Below are 20,706 nucleotides of genomic sequence, written 5' to 3' on the forward strand. Positions count from 1 at the left end.
TATCTTATGACTGTAGTACAAATTCAACACTGGGAAATGGACCTTGGTACAATGTGTGTGTATATAGTTCTGTGATATTTTATCCCACCACTGCATCGAGATGCAGAATCTTCCATTACCACAGAGATCCCTTGTCTGCTGGTCTTGACATTTTACCAGTGAAAGTGAAGTGTGGACACCTTCCCTCCCTTAAAATCCCATTTGGTGGTAAAAGTCTCTAAATATTTTCTCTACATACATTGAGGACTGTATCAGACAATGCTATGGACAGAGTGTTCTTAAAAATTATTTTAAAAATTCCCCATTTTTAATTAAATATCCTTTTTTCCTATCTGATTTTCCTCACTCCCTCTGTGGGCATTTCCCCTAGTGAGAAGCATAGACCCTCTGTAAACTAGACTAACCCTCACTAAGGGCTTCAGCTCCAAGAGCTAGTTCATTTCCATTTTCATTTTGCAGCCCATGTGGCAGCTCTGTACTGGTGAGCAAAAACAGAGTAGCTCACAAACTTTAGCTAAGTTCTTGGAAATGACTTATTTCATTGAAAAAGCAAGCCTAAGGAAAACATACAGTAATTCTCATGTTGGCTTTATCTTTTTAGTATTTTTATTTTACAAGGTTAGTGTATCAGCATCAAAAATTATTTTCAGATCTCTGAAAAGTGACTTGATATGTACAGTAAGAATTGATGCATTCATAAAGAGTTTAATTCATTGGTCTTAATGCTGCAGGAGTGAGACTATAGAAAGTTTAAAAAGTGAAAGAAACAAGGCAACCAGGTCTTTTTTGTTGTTGTGTTTTAGAGTTTTAAAATCTCTAGTAACAGGATTGGTGCTTTTAATTTTGTTTTTCACTTTGATCAGAAGGCTTAAAAATGAATCAAGATTTAAAAGTTGAAAAATTCTAGGCTTTGCAGTCTTTTGAAAAGTCACTCAGATTTGTAACTATTTTCATTGAAATCTTTACTGGGTTTCTTCAGTTTTAACAAATGAGCTCTATAATCAGTCGTATTACATATTACCACTTGGCATGTACTGTTTATGGAGTCAGATCTCAATGGTTAACCTAGTAGGGCCATTAAGATAGACTTTCTTTTCGGGCTGCAGTGTTGGTACAGGAAACCTGGGATACTTGTTGGTGATGCTCCTCCCTTTCTCCATGAATGAGTACTTTTTTGGTGGACTCATTTCTTCTGTTGTTCATCAGAACAAAAGTTTTGATGTTTGGGCATTTCATATCCTGAACTAATAGAACACTTCTCATTTTTAGGTCCTAACATTTGGCTAGAGTACGGCCAGTACTCAGTCGGCGGGATTGGTCAGAAAGGTGGCCTTGATAAAGTCCGCTCTGTGTTCGAAAGGGCCCTCTCGTCCGTCGGGTTACACATGACCAAGGGACTCGCCATCTGGGAGGCTTATCGGGAGTTCGAAAGTGCCATCGTGGAAGCTGCCCGGGTGAGTGACCAGTGCTTGCCTTGGCCACCCAGGGCTGTCCTCGTAAGTGGTCTTGGAGGAACATAGTTAACAAAACGGTCTTCACCCGTCACTTAGTGGGTGGGCCGTAAAGTAAATAAAATCACGAGTCTTTGTGGAGTAGCAAGAATGTCTTCTTTGACTGAAAAACAGATGACCCTACAATTTTTTCCTGATATTTAAACATACTACTGTTTTAGTTACTGGTTTCAGGTGAGAGTACAAGGATAACGAAGTCATTCCAAAAAAAGATTTTATATGTGTGTGTGTGTGTATACATATATATATCGTGTCCCATAGTAACTGTGAGAGATTTGATCCCATTATAATTGCGTTTTTTAGACTAGACTATGATTTATAGAATTTTACAGTCCCCTCCCTAGTGTCTCTTTTCCACTCTGTGTGTGACCACAAAGTTGTTGTTGGTACACCGTGGAGCCCTCTCCTTAAGTTAGATCACTGTGGTTAAAGTAGCCCAGTCCCGTCTTGATTGTGTCCCTGTTGAGAAATGTGCGGTGGTGCTCTCCCCCTACCCGGACTAAGGCGTTGGGGCTGAGCCTCTGCCCGACACGTGCGGCTGTCTCCAGTGTCAGTCGTGACCCCGCGTGGAGTCCGCTCCCACGCTCCCCTCGGTGTTCATGTACTTTCCGGCCACTGTACTTGTACTCCTGCCCTCCCTTCAGCTAGGAGTCTGTTTTCCTCTCTTGCCAGCTCCGGAGAGCCTGTAGGGGCATCCCTGGTGCCAGCTTCTCCAGGAGGCTTTCCTTGATTCCCTCCCTTCATAACGACAAACTCAGCCCTGAAAACCAGCTTGAAGCAAGCCGCCATCCGTTGATACTTGTGACGCTTCGCTTTTGTGATGCTTATGCTGTATCTTGTAGTCATTTGGGTACATTTCTTAGATTCCTTCTTGCTCTCCCCTCATAAACACTTGCTGGGGAAAACATTCACTTTTGAGCCTCATGCAGCATTTGGCACAATACCTCGTGTATGAGAGGTCCTGTGAATTTTTTTAGTGTGAACTAAAGATGTGCTGAAATATTTTTTGAAGTAGGAAGAACCAGAGTTTGTCATTTACTACGAATTTGCTTCTTTAGCCCATAGCTGGCTTCCTTTCCCCTTTTGACCGGGAACAAACCTTTGATTCACAGCTGGAGAAAGTCCACAGTCTCTTCCGGCGACAGTTGGCGATCCCACTCTACGGTAAGAGAAAGTGACCAATCCACAGCCAGTCCTTCGTCGTTCTTAGAACGCTTTGGAGCATGTCACGTGATTAGGCCTTTCCCAGCGTCTCGTGAGGTGAACGTGGCTGGTGTTTGTATTCTCATTGGACAGTATCACTGTGGACGAGGCCCTGGGGAAAAACATACCTTGAATTGTTCATGCTCAAGGGGGGGCAGGGACAGGACTAGAAGCAGACTTCCTGACCCCGAGTTTCCTATGTTAAGACATTGTCAGGGAGGCAGAGAGAGGGTCTCTGAAAGGAATAGGGAAACTGACCCCCCGTGTTTTCTGGGGGAACTTCATTGAGTAAGAGCTCCATTATGAGCATTTTCTCTTCAGAAGTAACCTCCATAACAGTGTGGGGCTTGTACGTGGGCTAATAGCCTCCTCCTGTGGAGGTGAGCTGGTGGTCCAGGAGCGCGGTCGATTGGAAGTGTTCCTATCTGAATTTCTTGGGGCTTGGGAAGGAGTCTCCTTTTGTGTGAACATATTTTGGCCAGCCAAGCCTTTGAGCTTGAACATGAGCAGCTCTGGGAGGACTTCCGAGCATGGGAAGAATTGGGTGCTGCCATCTTGTTTGTTCCCCAGGTGTGGTTATGCGTTGCACACCCTCAGAACCTCTGGCCAACTTTACTTGAGCCCAGGTGTTATTTCTTTTTACTTCCTGGTTTATTTGGATTGGATTTGACAAATTATGAAGTGGCTCTCCAGTCGAATCCTTGGGTGACAAACAGAAAAGGCTAGAGCTGAGCTGGCTTCTATGTTTCACTCACGTACCAGTGTGAGGCAGTACAGCATGGTGAACAGAGCATGAACTTGAGCCAGACTGCCGGGGTTCAAGGCCTTGTTCTGCTGTTAACTGGCCAGTTGATGTAACCCTCTGCTTATGTTTCCTGAACTGCAAAATGGGAATCATGGTAGAACCTCCCTCGTAGAGTGGTGAGGATCGAATGAGGTAATGGATGTGAAGTGTTAGAACATAGGGAGCAGTAGGTAAGTGTGGTTAGAGCGTTGCTATTAGTTTCATTTACTCTGATTGATTAGCTAGGTGGTAGGGCTGCCCAGGATGGTGCTTTGAGACAGAGTCTAAGACCAAGTCAGGGCTCAGCAGAAGATCTCAGGATTCCATCAGTAAGAGCCCTGTGGCCACAGATGTGGGAGGGGCCAGTGGCATCTGAGTCTCAGGGTTTACTCTGTTTGAGTTGATAAAACCCAATGGCAAGACCCATGGGGCTGAATCCATCTCTCAATAGATATGGAGGCAACGTTTGCAGAGTATGAAGAATGGTCAGAAGACCCCATACCAGAGTCAGTAATTCAGAACTATAACAAAGCACTACAGCAGTTGGAGAAATACAAACCCTATGAAGAAGCACTGGTAAGTGTTGGTCTCTTTTACAGTAAACGTCTCTCTACAAACTTTTCCCTAATTGATAGTTGAAAGTAAAACAGTATCTTTAACATTTGTTTTATTGTGAAATATACTATAGAGTGTATAAATGTGTACGTTCAGTTTACATCCTAATAATAAAGTGAACATCCATGTACCCACCACCCAGGTTAAGAAATAGAGCATTGCCAGTACCTTAGAAGTCTCCTATGTGCCCCTCTCCGATTGCCTCCTCTTCCCTCTCCCGAGAGGTAATCACTTTCCTGACTTTTGTGATAATCATTCCCTTGCTTTTCTTTATAGTTTTACAACCTATGAACGTATCCTTAATTAATACATGGTTTAATTTTGCTTGTTTTTGAACTTTTGTATGATGGAATCATGCTGTATATTTTCTTTCATTCAACATGTTTTTTGGGTTTTACTCGCGTTGATGAGTATAGTTATAGTCCATTTGTTTTCACTGCTGTAAAGTTGTCGTGTGTAAACAATTTATTTACCCTTGTTCTTAGGTGGTTGGGTTGTTTCCAGTGTTTTGCTAGGAGGAGTAGTGCTGCTCTGACCGTTCTTGGACGTATCTCTTGGTACACGTGAAAAAGAGTTTCATTCCATTACGTCAGAATGGAATTGCTGGGTCCTAGGGTGATGCGGAACTGTTTTCCAGGCTATCAGTTGCTACTCCCGCCTGCAGTATCTGAGAGTTCTCATTGCTCTGCCAACCTGGGGTATTGACATACTTAAATTTTAGGCAATCTGATGGATCTGAAATTATAGTTGTAATTTGCACTTCCCTCATAACTAATGACGTTGAGCATCTTTTCACACCTATTAGCCATTCAGATTTCCTTAAAAAAAATTTCTTTTTGAAGTACCTGTTAAAGTCTTTGGCTTATTTTTCTTTTGGTTTGTCTTTTTTCTAATTGATTTGTAGGAGTCCTGGGTCTTAATCCATACTTTTGGTTGTATGTATTACAGTTTTTTCCTCCCAAGTTTGTGGCTTGTCTTTTCCTTTTTTTTTTTTTTTTTTTAGTGGCATCTTTTGATGACCAATTCTTAATTTTAATCTAATTGGATTTGTCATTCTTTCCCTTAGGGTTTGTGCTTAATAAATCTCTCCATACTCTGAGGTCACTAATATACTTAGTTTTGTTTTTCTTCTGAAAGTTTATAGTTTTGTCGTTCATCTTTAGGTTTTCTTCTGGGATGGATCTTCGGGTATGGTCTGAGGCAGGGTCCAGTTTCGTTTTTCCATATGGAGAAACAGTTGTTCCAGTGCTGACTTTGATAACTCCATCCACCCTCACTCATATGCTGCCCCACGTCTGTCATGGATTAGCTTTCCATTTCTGTGTGGGTCTATTTCTGGGCTCTCTGTTCTGCCCCACTGGTTTATATTACACTGTCATAATGATGATAGTTTTATAATTAAGTTTCAGTCTTTGGTAGCATGAGTCCCATCCATGTTGTTCTCCTTCAAGAGGGTCCTGGCGTTCTTTAGCTCTTAATACTTCCATTAAATTGAGAATCAGCTTTTCAAGTTCTACTTAAAAAAAAAAAAAACAACTTGATTTTTTTTTTTTTTTTTTTTTTTCTCCCCCTACACTGCACCACATGCAGGATCTTAGTTCCCTGACCAGGGATCGAACCCGGGCCGTTGGCAGTGAGAGCATGGAGTTCTAACCACTGGACTGCCAGGGAATTCCCTTGAATTTTTGATTGGAATTGTATTGAATCTGTAGATCAGTTTGGGGAAGAATTTGTATCTTTTAAGTATTGAATCTTCCAATCTGTGAACATGGTATAGACCTCTGCTATTTTAAGTCTTGTCTGTAAAGTTTTATAAATTTATCCAGTGTCTTGAACACATTTTTAGATGTATTTCTAAGTGTTTTTCTGATGCTATTATAAATGGTATCTTTTTAAAGATTTTCTTTTCTAATTGTTTGTTCCTGGTATATAAAATGCAATTTTTTTAGTATTAATTTTTTAATCAAACTTGCTCAATCCTTATTAATATTATAGATTTGGGGAGATTTTATGTGTTGACAATACACACACAATACTATTTGTAAATGGCATTTCCCCTTTCTTGGTCTTAGAATACTTTTAACTTCATTTACCACCCTCAGACTTACGCTTTGTTTTCTTGTGTTTCTTGTCTTTTAGTTGACCCCCAAGGCATCGTTATTAACGCTGCATTTTGCAGTTCCAGTTTGTTTACATTTACTGCATGCATTTCCCATTTTCTTTGCTCTTTCTTCTCACATCATAGATCTTTGACCTGGAATCACTTTTCTTTTGCTTAAAGTCTGCCCTTTAGCATCTCCTGCACTGGATATTTGCTTGTAACAGATTTTCTCAGTTTTTGTTTGTTTTAAAAGGTCCTTACTTTGCTCTCCTTGAGAGTTAATTTCTCGGGATATAGAATTCTAGGCTGACAGTTCTCTTCTTTTGGCAGTTAAATATATCTTTTTGTCTTCCGGCTTCTGTTGTGCTGCTATGTCAGCTGTCTAACTCTTGCTTCTTGGAAGGAAATCCTTGTTTGTTCTCTGGCCAATTTTAAGATCTCATTGGTTTGGTTTGATGTCTGGCAATTTCATTGCAGTAGGTCCAGATGTGGATTTTTTGGTATTTATCCTGCTTGAGGTTTGTTGGGCTTCTTGGCTTTGTTTTTGGTATCTTTCACGGCCTGGTGAGTGAGAACACAGGCTCTGAGAGGTGGGCTGCCTCAAGTTTGAATTTTAGCTCTGGGCTAGTACTTAGCCTCCTTGTGACTCAGTTGCCTCGAACGTAAGATGGGTATAGAAATGATAGCTGCTTCCTACGATTGTTGTAAAGATCAAATTCTTTAAATTTATTTATTTATTTATTTTATTTTTGGCTGCGTTGGGTCTTTGTTGCTGCGCGCGGCCTTTCTCTAGTTGTGGCGAGCGGGGGCTACTCTTCCTTGCAGTGTGTGGGCTTCTCATTGTGGTGGCTTCTCTTGTTGCGGAGCATGGGCTCTAGGTGCGCAGGCTTCAGTAGTTGTGGCTTGCGGGCTCTAGAGCACAGGCTCAGTAGTTGTGGTGCATGGGATTAGTTGCTCCACGGCATGTGGGATCTTCCCGGGCCAGGGCTCGAACCCGTGTCCCCTGTATTGGCGGGTGGATTCTTAACCACTGTGCCACCAGGGAAGTCCCAAGATCAAATTATTAATATTATCTCTTAAACTGGCAAAAGCTTAACCTTCCCTTAGCCTTAACCACCTTCACTTAGATTTTGTTGGCAGTATTTCTTGTTTCTTGGCCAGTTTGTTGTTGATTTGCAAGAAGCTTTTTTAAAATATTTAATCTAGTATTTTCAGTTTTCAGTGGCACAGTGTGTCTGGGTAACTGATTTTGTCATTATTAGTAGAAACTGAGTCTCTGCAATATCATCTTTCTAATAAGTTCAGAGCATGCGTGCTCTCTCTCTGGTCTGCATGTGCTCCCTCTCGCTTTTTCACATGTAAATGATTGGTATTTAGTTGCATTTCACAAAGCTTCATTCATGAAATCCTCAGGCAGTTGAATTTTGTTTTGACCGTCAGCAGAGTGTGGCTGAGGAGAAAACAAGTTGAATAAGAGGATTTTGTTTAAAAAGAATTTTAATTGTACGTCTTTGGATCAGTAAACATTGAGCATAGCCTCCTCCATCTCCTGCATGTACCTGTACTCTGGCAGGAGCTGGTATTTGGAGTGACGAACCTGAAATAGCACAGGGCACCAAGTAACTCTGGTATGGTTGCATTCACCCCACTTAGTAGGCCAAGAAAGTGATATCTGTTTTGAAAGGATGGTTAGCAATGGTAGTTGGCAAAGGTGTTTCTCTTTCATTCAGTTTCTGATTGATGGGAGATTTAAATTCCCTGTGGTCTAGGGATGGAGTTTAAAAAGGGTTCACAGAGCCTTTGTAACTATTGCCATGAAGAGGCACTTTGGATTCACTTTCTGCTAATCAGTTTATAGACCTGATATGCAGAGGTTCTGAGAGTGGGGATTGGTGATTCTTTTCTTGGTGTGGCCATTCTCACCAAAATTTACTGTGGAGCTGTGTGTGCTTTCTGACAGTGTCACATAGCTCATTTCAATTTCATTGCCATTATCCTTTGCCCCAGTTGCAAGCCGAAGCGCCCAGGCTGGCTGAATATCAAGCATACATCGATTTTGAGATGAAAATTGGAGACCCCGCCCGCATTCAGTTGATCTTTGAGCGCGCTCTGGTCGAGAACTGCCTTGTCCCAGACTTGTGGATCCGTTACAGTCAGTACCTAGTAAGATAACCTACCTGTTCTAATCTCACTTTATTTTTTACCAATTTAGGTTCCATTTAAAGAAAATCAGAAAGAGTGCCAGTAGTTAGCTGCATGCTGCTCCTCTCTGCTTGACTCACTAAGGAAGTCTCCTGGTGTTTTAAGTTATTTTAAACTGATAACTGTAAAAAAATTTTTGCATAGCCTTACTATTGAGGACTTTATAACAGATTAATTTTTCTTTTAACTTCTTATCATGGAAAAATGTAAATACATAAATGTAGACAGATAAGTAAAATGAAGCTGCAGTTAACCATCACCCAGCTTCAACACTTAACTAATGGCACTAGTCTAGTTTCATCTATAATCTTACTAGGTTCCTTACCTATTTTCCTCCCTTCCATGTTATTTTGAAGCAAATCCAGAAATCACATTTTGATGGTAAATATTTCAATGTGTATGTCTAAAAGATTTGAATTGGGATCTAAACAAGATCCATACATTAGGATTGGCTGATGTCTCTTAAAGCTCTTTGATCTGTAGGTTCCCCTCTCCACCTCTGTCCTCTTTTCCTGCAAAACCCCTTGTGATTTTTTTGTTGAAGAAACCAGTCATATTAAGGAAATGTCTTTTGTTGGTTGTGCTGGGAATGTCTCATGGATGGTGAAGTCTTAATAAAATTTTCTTTCCTGACCCTGGCATTCTTTATCATAGGATCGGCAGCTGAAAGTAAAGGATTTGGTTTTATCTGTACACAGTCGCGCTGTTAGAAACTGCCCGTGGACAGTTGCCCTGTGGAGTCGGTACCTCTTGGCCATGGAAAGACATGGAGTTGATCATCGAGTGATTTCGGGTGCGGATGTTTTTGTGGGAAGACTCCTAAGCTTTTTGCCCCGAGTCAGAAACATTGAGCTGTGACAAAAGTCATTAAATCAGCGTTCCCCAGGCAGTTACTTTGGGATATTGGGTATTAGTGACAAGAAGGGCTCTAAATGGGAGATACGAAGTAGTTGTATTTTTGACTTCTTAGACCTTTTTAACGTCTTAATATTCATTGTGATTTTCCAGGGAGTCATGGTCTTTTCTCCAACTTACTTGACCTGGAGCACTTTAATGCAGGGCACCTTGTGGGATGTGCCCTTTCTAGAACACAGTTTGTGCACCACTGTGGTAGCCTTTCTTTTGAACATTTCTCTCTAGCTCATTTCACTTTGTTGCATCCCATTATTACTATTACTGTTTAAGCCATATGGAATTTTATAGTCAGTAGCAGTTTTTATAATCATCTTGATAACTTCTTTTTGAATTGGCAACAAATCCTGGCTTTTTCTTCGACTCCAGTGACCTTCGAGAAAGCTCTGAGTGCTGGCTTCATTCAGGCCACTGATTATGTGGAGATCTGGCAGGCGTACCTTGATTACCTGAGGAGAAGGGTCGATTTCAAACAAGGTATTGAAGTTTATGTGTTTCCTATCAGAACTGAGCTTTTCCTTAACATGTATTTTGGTAGGATGTCCCAGTTGCCCAAATATCTCATGATGGGGCAAGTGATATTGATAACTTTTTTTTTCTCAGAAATTTTAGCTATTTCAGTTTGTAACGAATCATGCCGTGGATTGTAAAGGGAGAGAGTAATGGTCCTAATGGTTTACACTGGCTCCTGCCAACTTCTTTAGTCTCATTTCTCCCTTCTCTCCCTTCTGTGTATCCTAAATAGTTCTTTACATGGGACTGCTGTGTTCCTTTTAAATCATTGAACCTCCATGGGATCCCCTGCCTTCCTCTCTCCTCCCTCAAAAAAGGAAAAAAAAAAAAAGAGCGACCAGAACCACACGCCCCCACCCCTAATTGGTGCTTGCTTCCTCATGCAGGGGGCTTTTAGCCATTCTGCCGGCTCAGGGAGACCCCTTCTGCTGTGGTCCCGCACATGGCGCCCTTGTCACCTTTGTCCTCGTACTGTGATGTGCTGCCTTCCTGTATCTGCCTCCCCCCACTGTGTGATGAGGGCAGGGACTGGCACTTTTATTTCCGTGTCCCCAGCATGATGCCAGGGAGCGTCAGTGTAGGATTGAAAAGAACAAACAAGACGTGGCATGTGGTTTCCTCGAGCCGAACCTCTCTGCACTTTCTCACAGACTCCAGTAAAGAGCTGGAGGAGCTGCGGTCTGCGTTCGCCCGCGCCTTGGAGTACCTGAAGCAGGAGGTGGAGGAGCGTAAGTGGGGCCCCCCTCCTGCCTTGTCCGCTCGTGCTTCCTGTTCTGGTCGGTGTACCTTTTCAGTCAGAGGCGATTTGCCTCTCAATTACTTTCTGATTTCGTCTGCTTCTGTTTTTCAAGGTTTCAGTGAGAGTGGAGATCCAAGCTGCCTGATCATGCAGAACTGGGCTCGGATTGAGGTAAATGTTTTTGACACATTGTCAGTTTCATCCCCCTTTGAGGGACCTTTGTCCGATAGTGTGACCGAAGCTGAGTCGGGATCCCAGGTGACGGTCTAGGCCCTGTAAGGATTCATGTTTATTTCCTTGCTCGACACACATTCGTTTCTGTCTTAGGGAGAATCCTAGCTCCCCGCTCGAAGTTGCGCAGCAGCTGTCTGAATGCCAGGCGCTCACTTGTGTGTTACCTCTTCCCCTCCCGCGCTGCGCCCCATTGATGAGCACGTCCCCAGCATAAGCAGTTTGCAGGCCTTTCGCTGTGTGCCGGGGGACGAGAGAAACCCTGTCCCTGTGCTAGTAAGGCTTTAATCTAGTGTGAAAGACAGACAGTTTCACAGATAATCAGAGGGTATAATGAGTTGAATGTTATTGCTGAACCAAGGACCCCAAGGTGAGTAAGACGTGAACCCTGCCCTTAATCAGCTCATAGGATTGTAAAATGCTAACGTTTTCTCCTCTGGGGGAGAGTCAGGTATCAGGTAGTTGGTGGATGGGATGGTTGTGTTGAGACCACGTTAACGATGCAGCAGCTGCGGCTCAGAAGTTAAGAGCCGGCATCTGCTCCTCGATCCATCTTTCTTTCTCTGCCTTGCCCTTCAAATAAAACACTTACAGTTAAGCTTGTTAAAAATAAAAAACGCCTGGCCAGTACTGTCGTAAGTGCCTGTGGGCTCCCCAGTGTGGTTCTCGAGGTGAGCATGGGCAGACAGCCTGAGGCATGTCGCTGCAAAAAGGCTGACATGCTTGGGCCGGGCTGTTATCATGGGGGGTGGCCCGGGAATGTCTAGGGAGTTAAGTAACGCTGATAGTTTTGGGGTGAGTTTTGGGGTGGGAGGTTTTTAGCCATGTGCGTCTGAAGTGTGTTTTGTAGCGAGTGTCACCATCATAAGGTCTGAGTCCTCTCCTAACTCAGTCTGCTAATGCGTTCAGGCTCGACTGTGCAATAACATGCAGAAAGCCCGGGAGCTCTGGGACAGCATCATGACCAAAGGGAACGCCAAGTATGCCAACATGTGGCTTGAGTATTACAACCTGGAAAGGTAACCGGCCGGGGTTGGGGGCGGTGCTTGTCAGGTGTGACCCGCAGTGCCCCCTGCCTTCTGCAGCCTGGGCCTGCTCCTTGCAGCACACTGCTTCTCTTTATCGTCCTGTCTCTCCTCGGTGGCTGGGGGTTTATGGGGCAGGGCTGTAGAGAACCAAAGATAATATTCTGTGCCTGGGCTCTTATAGCCATGAATTACTTTTTTTTTTTTTTAACATCTTTATTGGAGTATAATTCATTACTTTCAATTTATTTTGGTTTGTTTTGATTTTTGGACATGAATGTTTTATTTGACTTTCAGGGGAGCTGTTTATTTTTTGTATCTGCTTTGTCTATAAAAGTAGGAAATAATAAAAAGCAGAGAGGAAAAAACCCAAGTTTTTTTGCAGTGACAGGCCCACATACAACCACCATTAGTTAATGGTTTGGGTATGTTCTTTGAGACTTTCCTGTGCTTAAATTTTTAAGAAATGATGATGCAGTTATAGTATACATTTTCTAAACCTCTAAAATTATTTTAAATAATGTTTATGACATGGAGAAGGTATAAAGAATATGACTAGCTTTTAAATTCAGTATATCTTGGACATTGCATGTCTATATAAATACATCTTTTTTCTGTTCTGAACATTTTGTTTTTTTTACCCCCGATTTAAAAAATAGTATGTGCTCAAGTTAAAATTGAACATTTAAAAAAATGTGAGCTAGAAAGTGAAAGTCTTAAAATCCTTCCCCAGAGACGATCACTATTAAAACTTCTTGAATATTCCTCTAGATCAGCGGTTCTCAAATGTTTTGGTCTCAGGACCCCCTTTACACTCTTAAAATTTGAGGACCCCCACAAAAGCTTTTGTTTATATGAGGTATATTTATTAATATTTACCATGTTAGAAAATAAAACTGAGAAATTAAAAAATATTTTTATTCATTTAAAATTCACAATAAATTCATTACATTTAACATTTTTATGAGAAAGGACTGCTTTCCAAACTCCAAAATAATGCAGTGAGAACGTGGGCTGGTTTTATACTTTTGTAAGTATCTTTAGTCTGGCTCAGTAGCAGACAGCTCGATTCTCACGTCTGCTTCTGCGTCCCCTCTGTTGTGATGTTTTCATTGAAGAATATGAAGGAAATTTGGCCTCACACAAATAAGAGGTTAGGAAAGAGAAGGGGGTATTTTTCAGATAATTGCAGATATTCTTCTTTCACACTACAGCAAAATTTAACAAGTCATAGTCATTTGCATTCTGGAATCTGAAGCCATATCAATGAATTTTTCACTCTGTTGCATTAATATCCATTGGTCTGTTTTGCACTGAGCAGACCTTTTACCCACGCATGATCCCGTGACATGCGTTGTGTGTGTGGAAAATGCTGACTCATTAAGTCCTGCAGCTCTTCCAAATATTGACGCGTTTCATTATCCCATTTGTTACATCTGCACTGATCTTTGTAGAAAAGCCTTACATGTAGGAAGCTGTCAGACTCACGGTGACAGATACAGATTTTCCAAAGCTCTGATTTTCACTTGAAAGCTCCAGTCTTATCACCGTCAACAAAAACTCTTAAGTGGTTTTCCTTGAAGTGATAGCCTCACTTCATTAATTTTTGAAAATGTCTAGGAAATACCCAGGTCTGAATCACCATAGTTTTTGTCACTCAGCTGTTCTCTCAAGTGAAAATGATGTTCCATGAAAAAAAGTAACTAGTCCAGCTTGCAACTCAAACAGTAACCCATTATTTCTTTCCTACAACCATTGTACTTCGGTATAAAGAGGTGCTTTGATGTGTGCATCCCATTTGTCACACAGAATATTAACAAGGTGTGCACTGTCTTGATCTGTGCTAAGAGCCACTGTAGCTTTTGCACCCTCAGTGCAAATGTCAACACAGTGGAAAAAGTCCAATAAATGTTTCGGTATTATTATGAAAGTAGTTTTGACTTTGCAGACCTTCTGAAAGGGTCTTAGGGACCCTCAGGGGTCTGAACTGCTGCTCTGAATTTTTTCTGAGTATCCTAATACGTATTTACAGTGTTTATATTTATAAAAAATTTTAAAACAGAAATGAGAACATAGCATCTCATAACTGCTGGGATGAACAGAATGTTGTTTTAGATATACTATCCTGATGAGCAGTATATATTTCCATGTCAGTGTAGGAAGATCTGACTCTAGGCATGAAATCTGACAGCCCCCTGTGTCAGTGACTCTCCCCTCGAGTGGGACCGTGTCCTAGAATTTCTCTAGGGACTTTATCAAGTCACCCACAGCTCTTGGATCCCCCCATGCATTGCACATGTGAATGCAGTAAAGGCAGAACGCCTGGCTGAGGACCACTGTCCCCAGGTGCGTTTTCCACTAGCACCGACTTGCTAAGGGAAAGAGTGGCTTAGAAGAAAGCCTTCATTTTTGACTAGAGGGGCTCTCTGGGAAAAGGAGAAAGCATTAAAAGTATCAGTAGCACACAGAGCGTGGCATCTCCTCAGAAGCTGGAGTTGGCGGTGGGCTTTGATGCCGTGATGTTAGCTGTGTGAAGGCAGCCCTCCCTCTGCGCCTTCCGCTGTGTGTGCTGGTGGCGCCAACTGTGTGTTTTCCGCCTTAGGGCCCACGGTGACACTCAGCACTGCAGGAAGGCTCTGCACCGGGCTGTCCAGTGCACCAGCGACTACCCGGAACACGTCTGTGAGGTGTTGCTCACCATGGAGAGGACAGAAGGTGGGGACCTCGGCGCGCTGCCTCTGGCTTGGGGTCTGTCCCTTTTGCCATTTGGTCTCAGGTCTGTAGGCTTAAGGACAGACTGTGTTTACGGCTTCAGCCCCTCGAGGGGCCTCTCTGATGCGACCGTCACGCGGTGCTCGCCAGTGAGGGGGGAGTCCTGCAGCCCTCCTCAGACTCCAGGTGCGAGGGGGCCCGTGACGATGCTCTAGCGCAGGCCTCTCAAGACTCTTTGGTGGGGGTTGTTGTGTGCGGCATCCCTGGCCTCCCTCTCCCCGCTGGGTACCAGTGGCGCTTTTCCTGCCCCCAGTGCTGACCACCAGAACCGTCTGCAGGCGTTGCCAAGGGTTCTCTGGGACTCAGGAGAGACTGTGCTCCAGCACAGCGCCGAGAGGCACACGGCAAAACGCGCTCTCTGGTCACGTGTGCCTCCCTTGTGAATTTCAGAGCCTTAGTGTTCAGTTTCCATGGCCGTTAGTCTGGATTTGGGGTATGAACCCCTCAGAACTGGAGATAGACACCCAAACAGCAACAACAGTAAGAAAAACACCCCAGCATTTATCATTTGAGGAGCTCTTAAAATCTTTCGGTCTTAGTACAGATGTCTTGTACCTTTTGCATTAGAATGTTTTCATAATCTTTGCCACAGAGAGCCCATAATAGAACCTATTCTGGTTTTCAAGTGTCCTTTCTAAAAGAGAACGGATGTTCTAAACACACCTGGAAGGACTGTTTGAATTCTGAAACTTGAAACCTATACAAATGAAATCTTCTTAAAATGGGGAGCCAATTCTCCAGTTGTTACTGTTTGATGGAAGAGCTTTCTTCTGGAGGTGCGGGACAGTAAGAAAATTTTATATTATTATATCCTTCAAAATCCGAAGAAGTGAAAGTTTGCTTCTCTTCCTCTCAAGGTACTTTAGAAGATTGGGATATAGCCGTTCAGAAAACCGAAACTCGACTGGCTCGCGTTAATGAGCAGAGAATTAAGGTAACGATGCTCTTTATTTCAAGTCTTTGAACCTCTGAAAACTATTTTGACTGTGTTTGGTATGAATGTTCCTTGTCAGAACCTTTGGGGTCGTCCTGAGAAATGTCTTTTACTCAAAGTATTAACTATGAAATGTTTGAATCAACATTTAAGCCTGTCATCTTTTTAGATCGGCTTAAAACTTTAGCCCCAACGATAGATACAAATCCAAAACAGGACTTTTGGCCCTAAAGGTTATTGGAATAGACGAACAACCTAAAAGAGGAGCCTGACATACTTAGCCTAGCGATTGGAGTATGAACACCCCCAAATGAATCAGGGCCTCAGTTTTATAGATTTTTTTTTTTCTTTCTTTTGGCGAGTCATTCGTGGGGATCTTGTGAGACATACCGTAGACTTGAGATGCGGCTCCCAAGAAGCCTGAAGAGGCTGGGGCTCAGCCGGGGAGACTGGGAGCAGCCCTCCTCCTCGTCCTCTTCCTGGTCTCCTCCCTTCTCCCGGGTGGTGGCCATCCTCCCTGTGCTCCCACCTCTTCCATCACGAGTCAGTAGACTTCATGTAATCGCCGCATCCAGTGATGTGTCATATCCCGATTTTCCAGGCTGCGGAGAAGGAAGCAGCCCTCGCCCAGCAAGAGGAAGAAAAGGTTGAACAACGGAAGAGGGCCCGGGCAGAGAAGAAAGCGTTGAAAAAGAAGAAGAAGACCAGAGGCTCGGACAAGAGCAAAGCTGATGAGGATGATGAGAAAGAGTGGGGCGACGATGAGGAAGGTAAGGCCTGGTAGGACTTCACCTGGGACGTCCCGGAGCCCCAGACAGGGCTCAAAGCAGCACGGAGAACTTTCTTGCATTTGAGAATAAGTTGCTTGCGAGGTGCCCACCACCCTCCCTGTCCCTGCCTGCCCTCTACGTGGGTGCCCTCTTCCCCGGCTTGACTCCAAGGCCCTGTGCCAGGCGCCACCCCGTGTAGACACACCCCTGCCCATACCCCCTGGGCTTCGCTCCCTACCCTGTTGCTGACACCACCGCCCCCTTCCTGAGTGGTGCCTCCTCTCCCTCTGTGGGTTCCCACACCCCACCCTGTACCGTCACTCCCTGAGCATGGACACTGCCTTATCCTCAGGCCCCGGCGCCCCTCACTGCCGCCGCAGCCGGGCCCTGCAGTGACACCAGCCTTACTTGTCCCCACCTGATGGTTTTGACAGGTAGAATTTTCCAGCCAGTGTTTCTGTCACCCCTGCTATTTCAGGCGTGGGCAGGTGTGGGTCAGATTTGTTTCAACAAAATCAGTCAAGGTAAAGAACTGTCTCTAGACACTAAAGGACGCTAAACATTTTTCTAGTTCAGAGTTGTCAACCAGAGGGAAATAGTAATGGAGTCATTGTTCAGTTGACCAAGAATTTCTCCCCGAGTCTTTCTGGAGCCTTCGGAAATGACCGTGGGTAGCTCACTGCGCTTTAGGGCTTCTGGTTTAGCAGGGGAAGGCAAACGGGACCTGTGACCGCAGTGACGTGTAATAGGGACTCGGGGAGATGTAGGTGTGAATCATGGTGGAGGCCAGGGAAAGCACTAGGGGGTCAGCGGCCTGCAGGAAAGACTTCGTGGGGAAGTGACGCTGCACCTTGGCATCTGGGGGAGGAGTGAGTGTCAAGTGAGAAAGAAGGGAAGGGGCCAGCCAGCCAGGGTCAGCAAAGCACAGGGCACAAAACAGCCTGGCGTTTTCTCTGAGCAGCAAGTGTCTGGCTTTGGGCCCTGATGCATGGCAGAGGGCCGGGTGCTGGGGTGGGTGAGGCTGGGGCAGCAGGCAGGCCAGCAGGCCCAGTCAGGGCACCCTGGAATGCAGCGTGCCACGGTCAGGCTCCACTGGGAAGGCAGTGGGAAACTGATGGGAAGGTCTGGAAGCAGGGGGCCCTCACCAGTTGGGTTTCAAGTTTCGTCCCCCTGGAGGCAGTGGGAAGAGCGGGTTGGAGTAGAATGTTGTTAAGTTCTGTTGAAGGACACGAGACAATCGTGAACGTGGGTAGGAACTGTAGCACTTTGTACTGCTTCCAGGGGTGGCCTGGGGAGCACATACTTCAGTGTCACCGGAGGTGCTTGTTCACACGCAGTCCCCAGACTCTATCCTCCCCTTGCTGCCCTGGGCTGTCTAGGATGGGGTCATTGGGATTTGCCGGCCCAACTTGGAGACCCACTGGCCTCTCATGATTAAGCGTGGCCGATGAGGACTTAGGTTATCACTTGCACCTGAGTTCGTCCCCTCACACGAATGTAACGGGCCCGGAAGGGAGTGGGATGAGTCGGGCGGGTCAAGAGAGACCTGGCAGAGGGCGGGGGGGTGCGTATAGGGGGAAGAGCCCTTTCCCTGCCAGCCGCTCCCCTTGCACAGCTCACCGGCAGGAAGGGGCAGTTAACTAATCGTCACTGCTTTTCTCCTGACCTACTGTAGAGCAGCCTTCCAAGCGCAGGAGGGTGGAGAACAGCGTTCCTCCCGCTGGGGAGGCTGAGCCGGGCCCAGAAGCCCGCCCGGGCCTCTGTGGGGGCAGCGCCCCTGTGGCCGCGGAGCCCCCCTCCGAGCAGCAGGAGCAGCGGGCGGCCGCCCGAAGGAGGGATGTGCCCAGGGTGCCGCACGACAGCAGCAAGGACGGCGTCACCGTCTTCGTCAGCAACCTGCCCTACGGCCTGCGGGAGCCTGCCGCCACGCTCCGGCCGCTCTTCGAGGCCTGCGGGGACGTGGTCGAGGTCCGCCCCATCTTCAGCAACCGCGGCGACTTCCGGGGCTACTGCTACGTGGAGTTTAAAGAGGAGGCGGTGGCCCTGCGGGCCCTGGAGCTGGATCGGCAGACCGTTGAGGGGCGGCCAATGTTTGTCTCCCCCTGTGTGGACAAGAGCAAAAACCCAGACTTCAAGGTTGGTTTGTGTAAGAAAGCACGCCTTTATGTAGGGTTGCGGTAGGACAGGGTAAGCGCTCTTTTCCTGCAGCAGCTCATATTTAGAATACATGTGGAACATTTGCTAAGAACGAAACTTGCGCGTTAACCGGGTCAGTTCTGTTCTGAGCTGGTTCGCTGAGGTCTCAACTCGGGGCTGGGTCACTTCGAGCTGGCATTACTTGACAGATGACGATACAGTTAGGAACTGTGTGATGGCTGCTTGCCGTTGGATGGTTAGGAGTGACAAGGGACGTGCCAGGTGCTTTGTATGTTACCTCATTGGGTCGTCACCCAGGCTCTGAGAAAAGTGGCTTCACTTGCCATTTTACAGAGGAGGAAGTGGAAGCTTCGAGAAGTTGAGTGACTTGCCCAGGGCGAGTTAACAGTTCCCGGCACCTGGAGCGGGCTCTGGGCTCTGGCTGGGCCAGGCCTGTGGACGAGGCCTGACCCTGCATCGTGGGGAGCTGGGCTGGGCCTCGGGTCATGATTTCCTCTCCCCCCTCCTCCCTGTAGGTGTTCAGGTACAGCACTGCCCTGGAGAAACACAAGCTGTTCGTCTCGGGCCTGCCATTCTCTTGCACGAAAGAGGAACTAGAAGAGATCTGCAAGGCCCATGGCACTGTGAAGGACATCCGGCTGGTCACCAACCGGGCCGGCAAACCCAAGGTCAGCGTCTGAGCAGACGGCAGTCGCTTCCCGGAGTCTGGGCGAGCCTCTGTTCAGAGATTACTTGGTTCTGGAGTGGGTTCTGATTTGTCTACTAGGAGGCAGACGAGAAGTTAACAGAAGGATAGATGCGCGAGGCTCTTTTTCCATTTGGAGTCAGATGAACCCGTATGTGGCTCATTGTACTAAAAAGAATAGGGTGTTTGAAGAAAAACTACCACGAATTAGCAGGGGCTCCAGTGCAGCTCCCAGGCTGTGGAGCCTTGGGGTGAGGTGCCCCCCTTTGCAGTCTCCTCCCTCCTGCCCGGACCCCTCTTTTCACTAGGCCTCTGGCCATCTCCCCAGGTCCCTGCACTGGCTTCCCCCTTACCATGTCCTCCCCTTCTCCGGTCCCCTCAATCTCTTGTGAAATCCTTGACCACGTTTTGAGTAGTTGTCTAAGAAGAGTTTGGTTGACCTCTCAACCCCCGTCCCATTTATCCAGGTTAATCGAGAGTTGAAGAGTATGAATAAGGGTGGCCCGAAGGCACAGGGACATCGGGGCTCACCTGTGTCCAGGACACCTCATCCATTTGCTAGATTTATGCTGGTCCATCTCTCTCCTTCCTTCCTTTTTTTGGCTGGAGCAAGCACAAGATGCACTGAACTTGTTATTTGAAGTTAGTTAGTTGAGAAATAGGGAGGGAGACTAGGGCTGTGAGACCTATAGACAAAGGATGGTGGTGGTGGGGAGGGAACCCAAGGGTCGGGGGCCTGCCCTGAACCGGCCGGGGAACCTCAGGGAGGAGGTTGTGCCCTGCAGCACTCACCTGGCCGGGCTTTTGCAAACTTTCAGGGCCTGGCCTACGTGGAGTACGAAAACGAATCCCAGGCATCTCAGGCCGTCCTGAAGATGGACGGCATGACTATCAAAGAGAACGTCATCAAAGTGGCCATCAGCAACCCGCCTCAGAGGAAGGCTCCAGAAAAGCCAGAGGCAAGGAAAGCCCCGGGGGGCGCCATGGTGCCGCGGCAGATCTACGGAGCGTAAGTGTTGTGTGCTCGTTGGTGCAGACTTCGTCCTGGCCTGCACCACGGTGACCGAGTTTCCTGTCAGCGCGGTGAGTGCGCGGTGAGTTCAGACGGAAGGTCAGGGCCTGGCGTCCCTGGGGCGCTCACGCTCGTTCCCAGGGCAGGGTGTCTGCAGCAAGTCCACGCTGAGGGCCAGTCTGGAAGTGGGACCCTCTCTCGTGTTCGCCGGTTTACACGGGTGATTATTTTATTTTTTTTAACACAGTGATTACGTTAAAGTCCCCTTTGGCAGGTGAATCCATATGTGTAGGTTCCAAACCTGACAGCCATGTGTTTGCCGTGCTAATCTGTATCTCCACCTGTAATCCAGATAGAAGCTGTGTTCTCACCCGATAGGGATGAGGCAGCAGGGTGCGAGGTTATTTGGTGAAGTCTGCAAGGTTACAGCCCTTTTTATCCACCCTAGGTGTGATGGTATTACACAGGCGTGGCCCTGGCCAAAATTGTGGAAAAGGCAAAGTTGGTTAAAGTGATTTTTACCTAATAGCCGAAGTCAGG

The 20,706-nt window shown here is 46.0% G+C and overlaps 1 protein-coding gene across 2 annotated transcripts in view; it reads left to right on the top strand.

The window, feature by feature from the left end:
- Positions 1 to 20,706, top strand: part of SART3 (spliceosome associated factor 3, U4/U6 recycling protein) — a 33,523-nt gene that overhangs the window by 10,563 nt on the left and 2,254 nt on the right. Inside the window, exons 4-18 of one of the 2 annotated variants that reach the window (XM_059895719.1) lie at positions 1,270 to 1,454; positions 2,570 to 2,675; positions 3,950 to 4,074; positions 8,222 to 8,377; positions 9,071 to 9,209; positions 9,698 to 9,805; positions 10,492 to 10,569; positions 10,693 to 10,751; positions 11,721 to 11,830; positions 14,439 to 14,551; positions 15,466 to 15,542; positions 16,144 to 16,312; positions 17,988 to 18,448; positions 18,985 to 19,137; positions 19,973 to 20,163. In XM_059895719.1, the coding sequence (XP_059751702.1) occupies positions 1,270 to 1,454; positions 2,570 to 2,675; positions 3,950 to 4,074; positions 8,222 to 8,377; positions 9,071 to 9,209; positions 9,698 to 9,805; positions 10,492 to 10,569; positions 10,693 to 10,751; positions 11,721 to 11,830; positions 14,439 to 14,551; positions 15,466 to 15,542; positions 16,144 to 16,312; positions 17,988 to 18,448; positions 18,985 to 19,137; positions 19,973 to 20,163 (2,230 nt within the window). The remainder of the gene's footprint in view (positions 1 to 1,269; positions 1,455 to 2,569; positions 2,676 to 3,949; positions 4,075 to 8,221; positions 8,378 to 9,070; positions 9,210 to 9,697; positions 9,806 to 10,491; positions 10,570 to 10,692; positions 10,752 to 11,720; positions 11,831 to 14,438; positions 14,552 to 15,465; positions 15,543 to 16,143; positions 16,313 to 17,987; positions 18,449 to 18,984; positions 19,138 to 19,972; positions 20,164 to 20,706) is intronic. The other variant, XM_059895720.1, reaches the window with a different exon arrangement.

The sequence above is a fragment of the Balaenoptera ricei genome, chromosome 14, assembly GCF_028023285.1.
Source record: "Balaenoptera ricei isolate mBalRic1 chromosome 14, mBalRic1.hap2, whole genome shotgun sequence".
Classification (NCBI taxonomy): Eukaryota; Metazoa; Chordata; class Mammalia; order Artiodactyla; family Balaenopteridae; genus Balaenoptera; species Balaenoptera ricei.